The 13,004-nt window shown below is 38.2% G+C and overlaps 6 protein-coding genes across 6 annotated transcripts; 2 read left to right on the top strand and 4 right to left on the bottom strand.

The window, feature by feature from the left end:
- Positions 1-141: 141 nt before the first annotated feature.
- On the top strand, positions 142-914 carry I206_103701 (uncharacterized protein; the record flags this gene model as incomplete). Its single annotated transcript, XM_070202815.1, has 4 exons — positions 142-202; positions 316-413; positions 548-628; positions 744-914. 4 exons carry the CDS (start codon positions 142-144, stop codon positions 912-914), a joined length of 411 nt encoding a protein of 136 aa, XP_070058916.1.
- Positions 915-1,094: 180 nt separating this feature from the next.
- On the bottom strand, positions 1,095-3,488 carry I206_103700 (uncharacterized protein; the record flags this gene model as incomplete). The annotated part of the gene is made up of 3 exons (XM_019153073.1): positions 1,095-1,813; positions 1,903-2,135; positions 2,212-3,488. The coding sequence occupies 3 exons, from the start codon at positions 3,486-3,488 to the stop codon at positions 1,095-1,097; spliced, it is 2,229 nt and encodes a 742-aa protein (XP_019013234.1).
- Positions 3,489-3,954: 466 nt separating this feature from the next.
- On the bottom strand, positions 3,955-4,687 carry I206_103699 (uncharacterized protein; the record flags this gene model as incomplete). Its single annotated transcript, XM_019153074.1, has 3 exons — positions 3,955-3,990; positions 4,182-4,507; positions 4,606-4,687. 3 exons carry the CDS (start codon positions 4,685-4,687, stop codon positions 3,955-3,957), a joined length of 444 nt encoding a protein of 147 aa, XP_019013235.1.
- Positions 4,688-5,106: 419 nt separating this feature from the next.
- I206_103698 (uncharacterized protein) lies at positions 5,107-8,253 on the bottom strand (the record flags this gene model as incomplete). Its single annotated transcript, XM_019153075.1, has 11 exons — positions 5,107-5,502; positions 5,569-6,551; positions 6,609-6,981; positions 7,030-7,122; positions 7,185-7,301; positions 7,366-7,503; positions 7,566-7,689; positions 7,758-7,877; positions 7,953-8,023; positions 8,083-8,095; positions 8,177-8,253. 11 exons carry the CDS (start codon positions 8,251-8,253, stop codon positions 5,107-5,109), a joined length of 2,505 nt encoding a protein of 834 aa, XP_019013236.1.
- A 314-nt stretch (positions 8,254-8,567) lies between these two features.
- Positions 8,568-9,563, top strand: I206_103697 (uncharacterized protein; the record flags this gene model as incomplete). The annotated part of the gene is made up of 6 exons (XM_019153076.1): positions 8,568-8,582; positions 8,641-8,739; positions 8,827-8,962; positions 9,073-9,227; positions 9,339-9,433; positions 9,500-9,563. 6 exons carry the CDS (start codon positions 8,568-8,570, stop codon positions 9,561-9,563), a joined length of 564 nt encoding a protein of 187 aa, XP_019013237.1.
- A 195-nt stretch (positions 9,564-9,758) lies between these two features.
- On the bottom strand, positions 9,759-12,256 carry I206_103696 (uncharacterized protein; the record flags this gene model as incomplete). Its single annotated transcript, XM_019153077.1, has 11 exons — positions 9,759-9,852; positions 9,953-10,116; positions 10,185-10,490; positions 10,561-10,650; positions 10,737-10,850; positions 10,926-11,039; positions 11,101-11,307; positions 11,369-11,618; positions 11,723-11,923; positions 12,012-12,087; positions 12,151-12,256. 11 exons carry the CDS (start codon positions 12,254-12,256, stop codon positions 9,759-9,761), a joined length of 1,722 nt encoding a protein of 573 aa, XP_019013238.1.
- Between the last annotated feature and the right edge of the window lie 748 nt (positions 12,257-13,004).

Raw genomic sequence — 13,004 nt, 5'->3', positions numbered from 1 at the left:
CGATTCCTTCTCATCCATCAATGATAACTTAAGTCTTTGTCCTAATAGATCGTTTTAACAATTTCAACTTTCTTCTGATCTGAACCTACTACTTTCAATCAGGATTGAACAAAGCATCGAAATTACTCTATACTTTTCACAATGTCTTCAGAAAGAATCGCAAATAAAGTACCAGGTACTGCACCACCTTTACCTGTATTATGTGAGAATCTCTTTCAAATCGAAATCTCTTTTTTTTTTTGCTTTTTTATATTAAGATGGACTGAAGGTGAATAGGGATGATTAAGGAATTGAGTTTTGATATTTTTGGTTTAGCTCCAGCGATTTTATCAAATGGATTCATTTATTGTTCAGGTCAAATTGGTCAAGATGAAAAAGGGAAATTAATAAAAGGATCAATAAGTGATAGAGTTGTGAGTGAATTTTCATAAGAACTATTGAATATATAATAAAAACATTTCACACCGAAAAAATATTGAATAAATAAATAAATGAACCAAAATTCAGAAGAAAAAGATTGAACTGATTGAAACTAATTTGATTGTAGAATCAAATTATGGATAATTTAGATAAAATTTTAAAAGCTCATGGAAGTTCTTTGGAAAATACAATTAAATTTAATATTTTTGTAAGTGATTTTTCTTCGAAACTATATTCATCTTTTTTCAAAATTACACTTTAAAGAGAAAAAAAAACGCTAATCTAAAATATAAAATGAAATGATATTTTCTCTTTCTTCAAAGATTACTTCATATGATGATTTTAAAGAATTAAATGAAACTTATTCAAAAAGAATTCCTTATCCACCACCTGCAAGATCATGTATTGGTGTAAAATCATTACCTTTTAATACAGATGTTGAAATTGAATGTGTAGCTATTGTACCTAAAAAATCAATAAAAGCGAAATTGTAATCAGGCTTTTTTTTGTATTGTAGAAAATTTGTTTTTTTGGTAAAATCACATTATATATGTCATTTATAAATGCCCTAAAACCCCTATGAAAATGATCAAACGAATGGTAATTGTTTATAAAACTTGGTTGACTATCTTTCCTCACTCCTCTGATTAGATTCTTTCACTCTTATTAACAATCTACCAAGCCAGACAATCACCTAAATAGCCTGCAAGTCCACTAATGTTACTTTCCGCTACATTTCTTAATTTCTCTTGTGCACTAATAAATGCATTTTTAGCAATTTCTAATTTTTCTTTATTTTCTTTTTCATCTTGTTGATTAAATTGATTATTTAATTTACTATTCAATTCATCTTGTTCTTCTTTTTCTTCTTCTTTTAAAACATTTTCAGGGATAGGTAAACCGAATCTTTCTTCTAATGCATTTTTTTTCTTTTGAGATTCTTTTTCTCTTATTATATCTATATCTAATAAATTTAATTCAGCTCTTAATGTTTTAGATAAATTCCTAATTATCAAACAAGCTAAAAGTGCTGTTCCCACTGGAGTACGAGTTTGTGGATCTGACGGAGTTGAAATTCCCATAAAGTGTAATTTAAACGGTCTAGCCAGTGGAGGTACTAATCTATTCGTTATGCTTGATTGAGAAGATTGAATGTCTGGTGTGGAAGGATGAGAAGTAATTACCTCGGGTACAGCGACAGGATTGAATGAAGGTAAATGAGTCAATAAATGAGAAAGAGTGAAAGGTGTATGAGTACATTGAGCCCATTGGCAACGAAGTTGAGGAGTGGCCGTGTGAGCTGATTGAATATGGGAGAGTAAGGTCGACGGGTCGGTGGGCGAATGCCGCGACGAACAGTCATTCCACAAACATGTAAAGCGTTCTTGATCGTCTGTAACAATAAATTGGGATCAGCAAGCTACCCTTCTTATTCATCTCGAGGTGAAGGGAGCTGCTCCGCTCAGAAGATACAAGACTCACCACTACCTTTCCTGAATCCCATTCCCGCAATCACGAATTTCTGACCTCCCATTTCATCCGTCCAGACTTTAGCCATTGCACCTGGGAAAGCGACTGTGACATTCTTGATGACTTCCGATGCACTAAGTAAAGCATCTACCGTAGCAGGATTTTGGAAGAAATCCCGATATGCGTGCCAGAAAGTGACTTGAAGTAGTTGTGACGTAGAGGAATATATGAAGGTTTCGTGCATCCTATGCAACCAAAATCGGTTTTAGTTTGATAACTCTTCACATGTACATGATCAGTAAAAGGACAGCTGTAACTCACCAAGCAATACTCCTTGTGGGTTCATGCATACCGTACAACCTATCTTTAGTTTGTTTACTCAATATTGGAGCTTTATCACCCACATCGACTCTAACACCTGGTCCACCGTAGATTTCCATTTGCCTTTGATTTAATTCTCTCTGCAGCTTTCTTCTTTTTGCAGAATTTTCATTCCGCACATACTCTCCAGCTGGATTTCGAATGACTTTTCCAGTTAAATGATGAGGATTTTCCCAAGTTGCTTGAGTTTGTCTACCATTATATTCTAATAACATCAACAAACTTTTCAAATGTGCGTTAAATCCTTGAGAAAGTAAGATCTGTTTACAGTAATTTGAATTCTGCGTTAAAGAGATGAGAAGATCCAAGCTAAGATCAAGTAAAAGAGGTGGAGAGGTGGGACGAAGAACAGTAAGTTTTAGTAAATGATTGATTAAATCTTGAAGTGTTGAATATTCGAATGAATTATGATTGTTTGTTATAGTTAGATTGCTAATCAATAATGGCAGGATGTTCTGTATTATTGCTTGGTCTCTGGTATTGATTAAAAAGTGAGGTAAGACGTGATTGAATATACGTTGAATTCTAACATCGTTTGTATGATTAGGAATGAGGAATGGGAATATAGATTGTAAGATATTCAAGATGTGATGTATAGGTTCTGGATTTCTCAAAGAAATTTCTAATAGATATTCTACGGGTAGTTCGAAAAATCGAATTAAGAATTCCAAGAAAGTTGTTCGACATATTATCTTGGAATTATTGGCCGTAAAGGAAGCATTACGAAGGATTAAAAGAGAATTTGTAGCTCTATCAATAGTAGATTGAGGTATTATCCATTCAGGTATAACACTTAATGCTAAACCTTCTTGTCCTTGAAGTTCAATTTGCAGACGTGATTTTCGAAGTTCATTTGAGGTAACTTCCAACTCTAAACCTTCTATCCATTTCTCAGGCCATTCTTTGAGAGCACTTACGCTATCTACCCAAGTTTCTAATTTAAATTTTTCAGTTTCATGGAAAGAAGCTACAACTAATTTTGGTAAAGCATAATCTACTTCTTCCTCTATACCGGAACGTAAGGATAAAAATAATCTGTTCTTTGGTCCAGGATAAAGTTCAATGATGTTTGGTGAATAAGGTGTCCATCTTGAATTTGCTTGTTGAAGTTGTTGTTGTTGTTGTTGAGGAGGAGGAATGGATTGTTGATGACCATGATGAGGTAGAGAAGCTATCTGCCTTGATGACGTTGCTATAGGGGTGAGTGTACGTGACATCCTTTTGGTGAGACTTGTCTAGCCTCTCCCTGCATTCAATGATGCTACGCTCAACAATCAATGATGAAATCGTTATGAATAGTGTAAGAGAAGGAAAGAAAAGACGCGTTGATGGAAAGAACGTAAAATAAAGTAATGTTGATTTATTTGGAAAGCGGAAACAATTATTTCGTAATTCTCATTACAAATAAAGGAACAGAATTCATTACAAATATTGACTAATCGTTGTGCTTCCAGGTATCCAGTCTATATTTGAAAAGAAAGATTAAACATAATTGACTGATCAAATCATCGTCGAGATTCTGATCATGTCAATTCAAGGTCCAGCTGTCCAGCTGTCCAGCATTCAAGCGGTAGAGTACGATTATCAACAAAACAGGATAATGCATGTGTATAAAATGAGTAATTGAGACAATCTTCTTCTCTTTTCGTTCAACGTGACAATCGGGAAAACCTTCGTTACTCTCTATGGTCCAGTTCTTATATCCGTTGCACCTCCGCTCTAAGAATATTAAAATCATTCATATCAGCCATTATCTTTATCTCGATTAATATCCAGACCAAATTCATTGATCTTTTTCTTCCAACGATCGAAAACGAATATTTCCTTAATTCCTCATTTCAATCATTCTTCATACGTCCTAAAATCGCATTTGATAGATTCGTAATTTGACAAATCATCCGAAAACTCACCATAACAGCTTCCAATTCTTTTTCTGAAACTTCTTTAGGAGTCCATAAATAACTTGGAGCTTCCCAATAATTCTCAAAATCAACTGGTTTATTATTTTCTTTTGATGATCCAGAACTTGTTGTTGTTGTTGAAGTTGAAGTTTTAGTATTTTTAGATTCTTCACTTTTAACTATACCTTTTGAAGATTCATTTGAAGTTTGTGCTTTTGGATTTGAAGATGGATTTGAAGGTCCATCTGAAGTTGATTGTAATTTTGCAAGAAATGATTGAAATGAATCTACTATTTCACTTGGTGCACATGGATGTGCTGCTGGTGCGTGTGGTCCTAATACCCGAATAGAATAAGTAAATGAGAGAGAGCGATGGTTTTTTAAAATCGATCTCAATGAAGCTTATTGATGAATAATAGGAATCACAACCCACCATGAGATATCTTTTTACGTTGACCTAAGAATTGTATTGAAGGTTTATAATGAGTTGCTCGAAGTAATTGACTTGGTCGCATTGTGCTTCTGTGGATCCAATCGATCTGTTGTACTGATTAAAAATAAGTATTTAGAAACTTGTGTTTGAGTTTAAGTGTGTGTTATCGCTATATTATATGATCGTTCATGCATCGAATATTATTGTCAACATTATGAAATGCATCATTCACTTGAACTGAAGTTACGGATCAAGCATCTCAAAGCGGAGATATTCCGAAAAGTCCGAAAAAGCACAACAGTACACCCTAGTCTTCCGTTTAATCCAACTACTCTCGTAAATATGCATTAAAATCATAATCGTCGACAATTGTATATACAGTATAGGAATGATTCCGAAGGAGAACATCAATGAGATATGGAAAATATGGATACTATGGATATCTGATGTGTATAAACAGCAATGGTAAAAAATTGACAAATCACTACTACACATAGCGAATCATTTACTACTTGAACTGCTGAATCGATACTTGTCCAGCTTATTTCTAATTTTACCTCCTGGTTGTGTACTTTCAAAAATCAACTCCGATGGACTGGATGATAACGGCGAAGAACTAAGTGGAACAATGACTTCATTTTCCTTCTCCATCGGCTCAGCCTCTACACTAAGCGGGATGTTATTCTTTCCTATCGGGATGGATTTGTTCGATGTATTGCTATTCGTTCTTAAAATTGTAGGTGAGGGTATGTTTAGTTGTCTTGCCATTAGAATTCTTGGAGCTTGTGCAGAGATCGGCATCAGTGGCCGTTTGACCGAATTCGTTCGCGGATTAGGATCAGATTTGGTCCTTTTCGGTTGTCGAGGCGTATCCTCATTGGACGCAGGCGGTGATGACTGTATTGTCGATCAACGCGAACTCATTACAGTATTTCATGTCCGCAAATCAACAACGAGACTCACCTTCTGGCCAAAGGCATATTTCGCCCGCCAATCCTTCGCGAGCACTTTAGCCCTTACAAAGCTCTTCCTTTCGCCTTCATCCTCAAATTGTTCAATATTTTCATCCTGTTCTATCGGTTCCAGCTTCACTCTCTTGCGTTTTTTCTGACTAATCTGATCCATTGCCGGAGTGATGAGTTGTTCTTCGTCTGAGATAGAGTCGCTGGATGAAGAGAATGCCTTGAACCTACTTGAAACATTAGACAAGACCCGCGTATCAGGTATAAATGGTCGTGCAGGTGTTGAGGTGATGGGTGAGGAAGAGTTTGGTATGACAACGGTGGATAAGCGAGATAAAGATTTTCGTTCTCTGTGCATGGGAGTCTGAGTATCCACCGGAGTCTCAACTTGTGTTTCTCCGATTTCAACTTCAGCCTTTTCTGCGTTGTGGGCCTCCAGATCACGATCTATATCTACCATTTGTGAGCTAGCGGAGACCAGCACGCTTCCTCCTACTGTGGCGCCGGTGGGTGATAGCGGTGTGTTCGCCCTTATTCCGTTACACTTCTTACGTGGTGTGGAGAATAATATACCCTGCGAAGGGGTATCGGGTGGACTGGAAAGGTCGCATCCTGGTGAGGTCAAGTTGTGAGTGGAAAGGATTGATTTCGAAGGAGACTCTTCTCCTCGGTCAGAAGAAATCGCTGGACTAGGTGATCTTCTGGATTGCGAAGACGGTATTCTAGACGGACCTGCGAATGGCTGAGACTCGATGTCTTCGCTCTCTGTATCTTCTTCCCAGTGTAGAGATTCGCTTAATTCTGGTGTAGTCGGATGCTTCGATTTGTTGAAGAACTTGCTCTTGATTCCGTTTGTTGTGGTGGGTTCCGCCCGTGAGTAGAGCGCTGGAGCGGAAATTGACATGCTGACTTGCTCGGACAGTCGGGAGGGGCCTGACCCAAAAGCTCCGACCGGTGTTGGCAGAGGTTTGGCTTTCTTCGTTCCTGTGGAACCTGTCAGCCGGCGGACTCGAGCCTCGTGGGATTTCATCCTCAACTCACTAGTGATGAAAGCATCCATAGGACCTCCCGAAGCAGCTGGTGCTGAGTTGACCTTTGAGAACGCATCCCTCAGTGGTCTGGCGTTGGCAGTCGGCTGGAAATCCGGCCACTCGTCGACAATGGGCGATTGAGTCTCAGGATGCAGCTCTCCCGTAGCTATTCCCTGTGCAATATGATGCTCGACATCTAATCCGATCCATTTTTCGTCGTCTTCAGCTAGTCCACCGGGAGGGAAGTTATTCAGTGTAACAAGCTTGCATAGATGAGGGCAATAGACCCGTTGATGGATGAAAGCAAGTTCTGCTTGAGCAAAGGATGCTAGGTAATTTGGGGGAATCGCCATCGTTCCTTCCAGTCGGATATGTTGCAGTAGCTAGAAGGGTTATTAGCTTCTACTGCCTCCGACAGACGACGAGCTCACCTTTTCGACCGTCTTGAACCGCCGCATCAACGCGTGAGCCTTTTTCAGGCCTATTCCTACGATTGAGTCGAGGTAATCACACCCGGACAGCATCTTTAAGTATAGAGTTAGTTCACCTGTACTTTCGAGGCACAATTGACTGATAGAACACTCACTGCCATTCGCCTAAATTGGACATCGGTCCATCCATGCATAGGAAAATCACGTATAGTGGCTATATTGTTGCGATGTATCCATACACATTTACCGTCTCCATCAAGCTTGAAGATGACCTAAACAGTGTATTTGTAAGCAGGATTTCCTTCATCAGCATGAGCATGTGAAGATTAGCTTTACCTGACGACAACCAAAGACTAGCAGATCTGAATCTTCCGTTATGATACCATCTACGAAGCCTTCTCTTTCCAGATAACACAACTGTGCATCAGCTTCGTATGGAGCAACGACGTAGTCCACATTCTCAGCTCTCAATGCCTAATAAAGTTCAGCTTAACATCAGCTTTTCCTCTGCGAAACCAACACGAAGATCAATATACCTTGATGAGTTGATATGCCATTTCGGGAGTGATGTCTACGCATTTAGTGTATAAATCCCGCGCTTCCTTAAATCTACCTTGAGATTCCATCGACCGAGCTCTATCAAGATTTTCGGCTCGAGATCTACGTGATTGCAGCTGAGCTGCTGTTTTGATATCACAATAAATGTTGAAGAATCAGTTATGACTCACTTTGCTCTCGATACTTCGGTGCCTTTCTTAGCTGGTAATGGACCACCATCAAAAACTATAAAAGGGGTTATTCCGTGATACCGTAACATCCTCACTCGGTACATGGCATAATCCACGAATCTGATCATCTCTTATAAGCTTCCTTCGCCCAGATTCACGATGAACAAGAACGATAAAGGCTTCTGGGTAGCTTACTTGGTAGTCTTCTTCCCCTTCACCAGTTCCTCAGCACATCCAAAAGCCCCTTTATGTAGCCATACGTATGCCTATGGTGTCATAAGTCAGCTTCACATCACGTCTGAAAAATAAAAGCTGAGCCGCTCACATCTACCGCTAGCCTATTTGTAACGCACTCGACTCATCAGCTCCACCGTATTGGGTTTAGTCGCGTCATAGAAAGTAAATGACAATTGACTTACCTCTTACCCTTAAAAGCAGATACATGACCATCTACCTGTATCTCTTTCAGTAGCGGTAGTAAGCCAGAGATACCCATCTTACTATGGGATGAACGTATACACTAAATAGACATGTGTTGAACAGAAGTTGAAGAAGTAAAGAAGGAATAAGGAATAATGTGAATTGTTTCTTTTTTTTCAATTGGTAATGTTCCAACAGCAGTCGCGTCTACCACACGCACAGATCACGCACTATAGTGTGGTGCATTACGTAATCAATACAGACTGAATGAGCTAATGCTGAGACGAGTATGTCGTAGTCTAAGATCATCTTACTTGAGCATTTATCATGTTATATTTCCTGATATTCATGCATATTTCATAGGACCATAGTATCACTCACGCAAGTACCATGTCAATTCCACACGTAAGCTGAGGAGTGCTTTGCTGAATGATGCAACACAAGCTGACTGCTAAATAAATAGGCAACATATGACCCTCGAAGGGTATTCCGATTCTCACTTCCCAGATTCGAAGTAGGACCTAAAGTAAGATCAGGTGGAACATACTTGTCCGGTGGATTGGTGAGTGGCTGCTCGAAAATAGGAGATGCATATGAGCTACAACAAAGTAGCTGACAATTTACTGTTGAAACCCCTTGGAAACCGCAGTTCGCTTTATCATACTTTTTCTTATTCGACGCAGCAACCATTTCATCTCATGCTAAACCACCTCCTGATGCCCCATATGATGTTGTTCCAGTACATATGAGTTTTGTAGATTGGATCCCAGCAATATGCTCTACATGTAAGTCATCGTATATAATTTTATATTGAATATTACTCCAGATCCCTTCCTTTGTGCTCCGAAGTGTAAAGGTAGGTAAAGCTAATAATTCACATGTGTTTTGAATTTAGTGGGGTTCTTGATTACTTCTCTTCTCGATAAATCACATCTTAGTGCAGCTTTCTCAGGTGATAGTTGGGGAGGAGATGGTCCAGCTGCTGTAAGAGCTAGAGTAGTTTTATTTATCGGAGTAGCTTTAATGGCTGGTGGTTTAGCTGGAAGTTTAGTAAGTCTTCCTTATTCTTTGGAAAGACCAAATCAAAGCGTTATATTTGCTATTCAATCTATGTTTTGACTCTGTCAGAATTGATTTTCTGAATTATTGATTTATCATTAGACCGTCCTTATTCTCAAATACATTATTACAGAATATACCGAATACCTTTATTATGGAATAATGAATGTAGCTATGAATGGCGGTATGATGATTTCGTGAGTTTCAGATTTTAATGTCCTTGTTTAGTAGTAATAAAACCCTGACATGGTGTTTGATCTCAGAGCTATTGTATTATGGGTATCTCAGAGTGGAAGTGACGAATATGAATATCAATTGACTGTATAATTGGATATTCATTCATGTATCAAGTTGTAATCAAGGAAGGAGTGAAGTGGGAGAAGAAGGCCACCTGGATCATCTGACGAGAGGATACGAAAAATGATCATCATGCATAGTATGACTATAGGACTAATTTCAAGATAATCAAGGATATAAAGGATATGCATGGTGTTGACAGTCATCAAGATAGAAAAGTATCAATCAAGCCGCTGGAATAGCAGAATTACATTGATCTTTTTGAGCCGAACAAGCAGCTACAGAAGAATCACCACTTCCAGAATTAGCTACATTTGCACTAAGATTTTGAACAAAAGAGAGAATGGAATTAGCTTATTGATAATTTCGATAGAATTGATCCAAAAAAACCAAAAAAAAAAAAAAAGAAAAAAGCTCACCATCCATTAAATTGTTGATCACATGATCTTTGAAAAGCAGCACTAGAATTAACAAAAGTGTCATTTTTTACTTGAAATGGTCTATCTCCTCCGATATTAATTATAGGAGTAGCTGAAATTCCATTTAATGATCCAGTAAAAGTTTGAAGATTATTTTCGGTCGTCTGTAATTATAATTTATTCTTTGATCAGCCTTTACCTGAAGGGCAATTGTGAATAAAATACTACTCACGGATCCTGTGCCTACTGCTCCTATTACGTTTCCTGCTGTGTCGTCTGCTACTTTACTAGAGTTGTCATTCGCAACGGTGTCAGTGACATTTCCACCGATATCGCCAATCGCATTAGAAGCAGTAGTGTTGCTAGTAACATTCGCCTCTTTGTTGGTGGTGTCGACAGTACCTGTAGTAATGTTTGCTCCGGCATTGACATCGCCAGTAGCAATGGTAGTAGTGTTTTCAGCAGCAGCAGCAGCAGCTTCTCCTGTTCCTGTTCCAGTTCCAGTGCCAGTTGATTGTATGCCAAAAGCAGTCTCAAGCTAGATTGGTAATATGTATTAATCATTCGATGCACATCAAAACAATAAGCAAAGCGAATGAAATACTTACTCCACTTAACCAAGCATCTGCAAATCCTTGATCACGCTGTAAATTACCAACAGCAAGTTGATTATCTAAATCAGCAGCGACTGTTTTACACTAAAAAATCAATCCCTTATTAGCTATTATCAAATAGTAAAGAAAAAAAGGAGTACACAATGGAAAAAGGACTAAAGGGGACATACAGTATCTCTAGTTGCAGCTGATTTGGCACAAGCATTTACGAATGTATCGCACATGAATTGAGTTATGATTGAAGGATTAAGAGCTGTACCGTGATTGAAATTGGTTTGATCGGTCTACTCAGGATAAGCATGTTACATTAAACTATTCTGTACAGATTGGTAGATAGAAGAGGCATGGTATGAACTTACAGGCTCAAAAGAAAATTCATCAGCCTTTCTACCTTCTAAACCAGCTGCAAAAGTCATGGAAAAATCCGTACATTGTCCTACGTCAATACCGGCTACCGCAGCGTTATTGCTACCCTATACGCAGGAGTGGCATATGAGCTTATACTTCTGCAGTAGGTGTACGGGAATAACCTACAGCGGGGGTATCAGCTCCGGTTTCGAGATTACCAGCAGTATCTTGACTAGTGCTTGTAGTAGCATCTGAGATGGTATTATCAGTTGCAGCTGGACACCCACTTGGGATGGGAGTTTCAATGCCAGTGGTGGTATCATTCCCAGCTGTCGTATCAGTTTTCAAGGTGATTCCAGCAACGGCAGCGTTAATCTCATCTTCCGTTACATCCTACATCAATCATATTAGTATACACTTTAAAAGGTGAAAAGTCGAAATGATAAGACTTTACATTAACAAGTAAAATTTGATCAAAAATACAATTATCTTCATCACAACTATTTCCTTTTGCAGTTTGATCTGTAATATCCCCAGGAGCGAAAGTACCACTTTTTAAAGCATCAATAGGATTTCCACCAATAGAAGCAATTTGTTTAGATAAATTTAAAGTTATATTTTTATTTATATTTTTTGCTCCTTCTGAAGCTGGATCTTGATGTTGTGAAATTTCTCCTATTTCAGGATTTACAGTTGTTTCAGTACTATTAAGAACCAGTTTTATATTAGTTTATTCATTTTCAAAATTGAAAGGTATAAATCGATCGATAACTTGGGAAACAAAATGAAAAACAATCGAATAACTAACCATAAAACACTAGCTAATCCAACTTGACCTGTATTTCTTTCAAGAGCTCTATAAGTTAATGCAGCTGTCATACCTTCTATATCATTTGAAGCTTTCGCATTAGTGAATGCTTGATCTGCTATAGCTTGTTGTAAACAATCTGTATTTTTAACTTGACCTTGTCCTGCTGAAGCAGCTGCATTTCCAAGAAGACCAAATACCCTATGAAACAAGGTATGATTAGTCGAAAAATATAATAATAATAATGTACATTCTTGGCATATTGTATACATGATAGAGAAAGACTTACGGATCGATAATAGCTAATGGATTATCTTGTTGTAGGAAAGTTTGAACTGTAGTCAAAATGCTCGCATGGGATTTTTCTAAAGAAAAATCGTCAGCTATGGTCTGCCGCATTGAAAATCGAACAGTATGACAAAGCTAACCTTGTGGAACTTCTCTTTTAGTGAGTTTGTGAATTGGTGAAGCATCGGTCTGACTGGCAAAACCGGCTAAAATAGGTAAAAGAGCTAAAAGGGATTGAAGATGCATGTTGAATAACAGGTTAGTCAAAAGTTGTCGGGATAACGAAAAAGAAGAGATATCAACTCGATAAATGCTTTTTTAGGTGCTAGTATGGAAGGATATAGCGATGATGAATAACGATATAGAACAAATTGAAGCAGAAAAAGAAAGAGCAACCAGTGCCTTTCTAGAGTATGAAGTAAAGAAAGAATGAGCGTGAAGAAGGATAAGAAAACAACGATGAGTAAAAGACCTTGTCAGTACGTTTTATACACTTCTACAATCTTGTGAGAATCAATGAGCAGTAAACGACTTGCATAGCTTAACGATCTGCTCTTAGTCCTGAGGAGTCAATCAAGTTGAAGTTTAGAGTGTCGATAAGATTCCTTATTTCATTTTAATAGAGATTTCAGTCCATATCCGAAATCTCCGAAATGCGTCGCGGTGATAGTTGTACATGGTAACGATTCACAACATAGTTACGTGTACCTGGCGATTAACTCGGATCTTCGGCTCCTAAAGTAATCATCGTTGTCAAGCTGCATAAGAAGGATAGAGTGTAGTGTGTTTATGTCATTGGGCTGTCCACTGACAGGCCATTACATTCGACTATTGTTCCCGTTGTGCAGGTCGGCAGACATGTCTGGACTAACAATTAATCCATCACCTTGACAATTGATTTGTAGTGTTACGCACGCAACCGTGCTAGATTGAAAAGCGCTAGGACCGTTGAGTTTAGCAATGATAATGAAGACTTAAGCAGTAAGCTGTAAAT

This window comes from Kwoniella pini, chromosome 4 (assembly GCF_000512605.2).
Source record: "Kwoniella pini CBS 10737 chromosome 4, complete sequence".
Taxonomy (NCBI): Eukaryota; Fungi; Basidiomycota; class Tremellomycetes; order Tremellales; family Cryptococcaceae; genus Kwoniella; species Kwoniella pini.
Note: the sequence above shows the minus strand (reverse complement) of the source record. Positions and strands in the feature narration are given on the sequence as shown.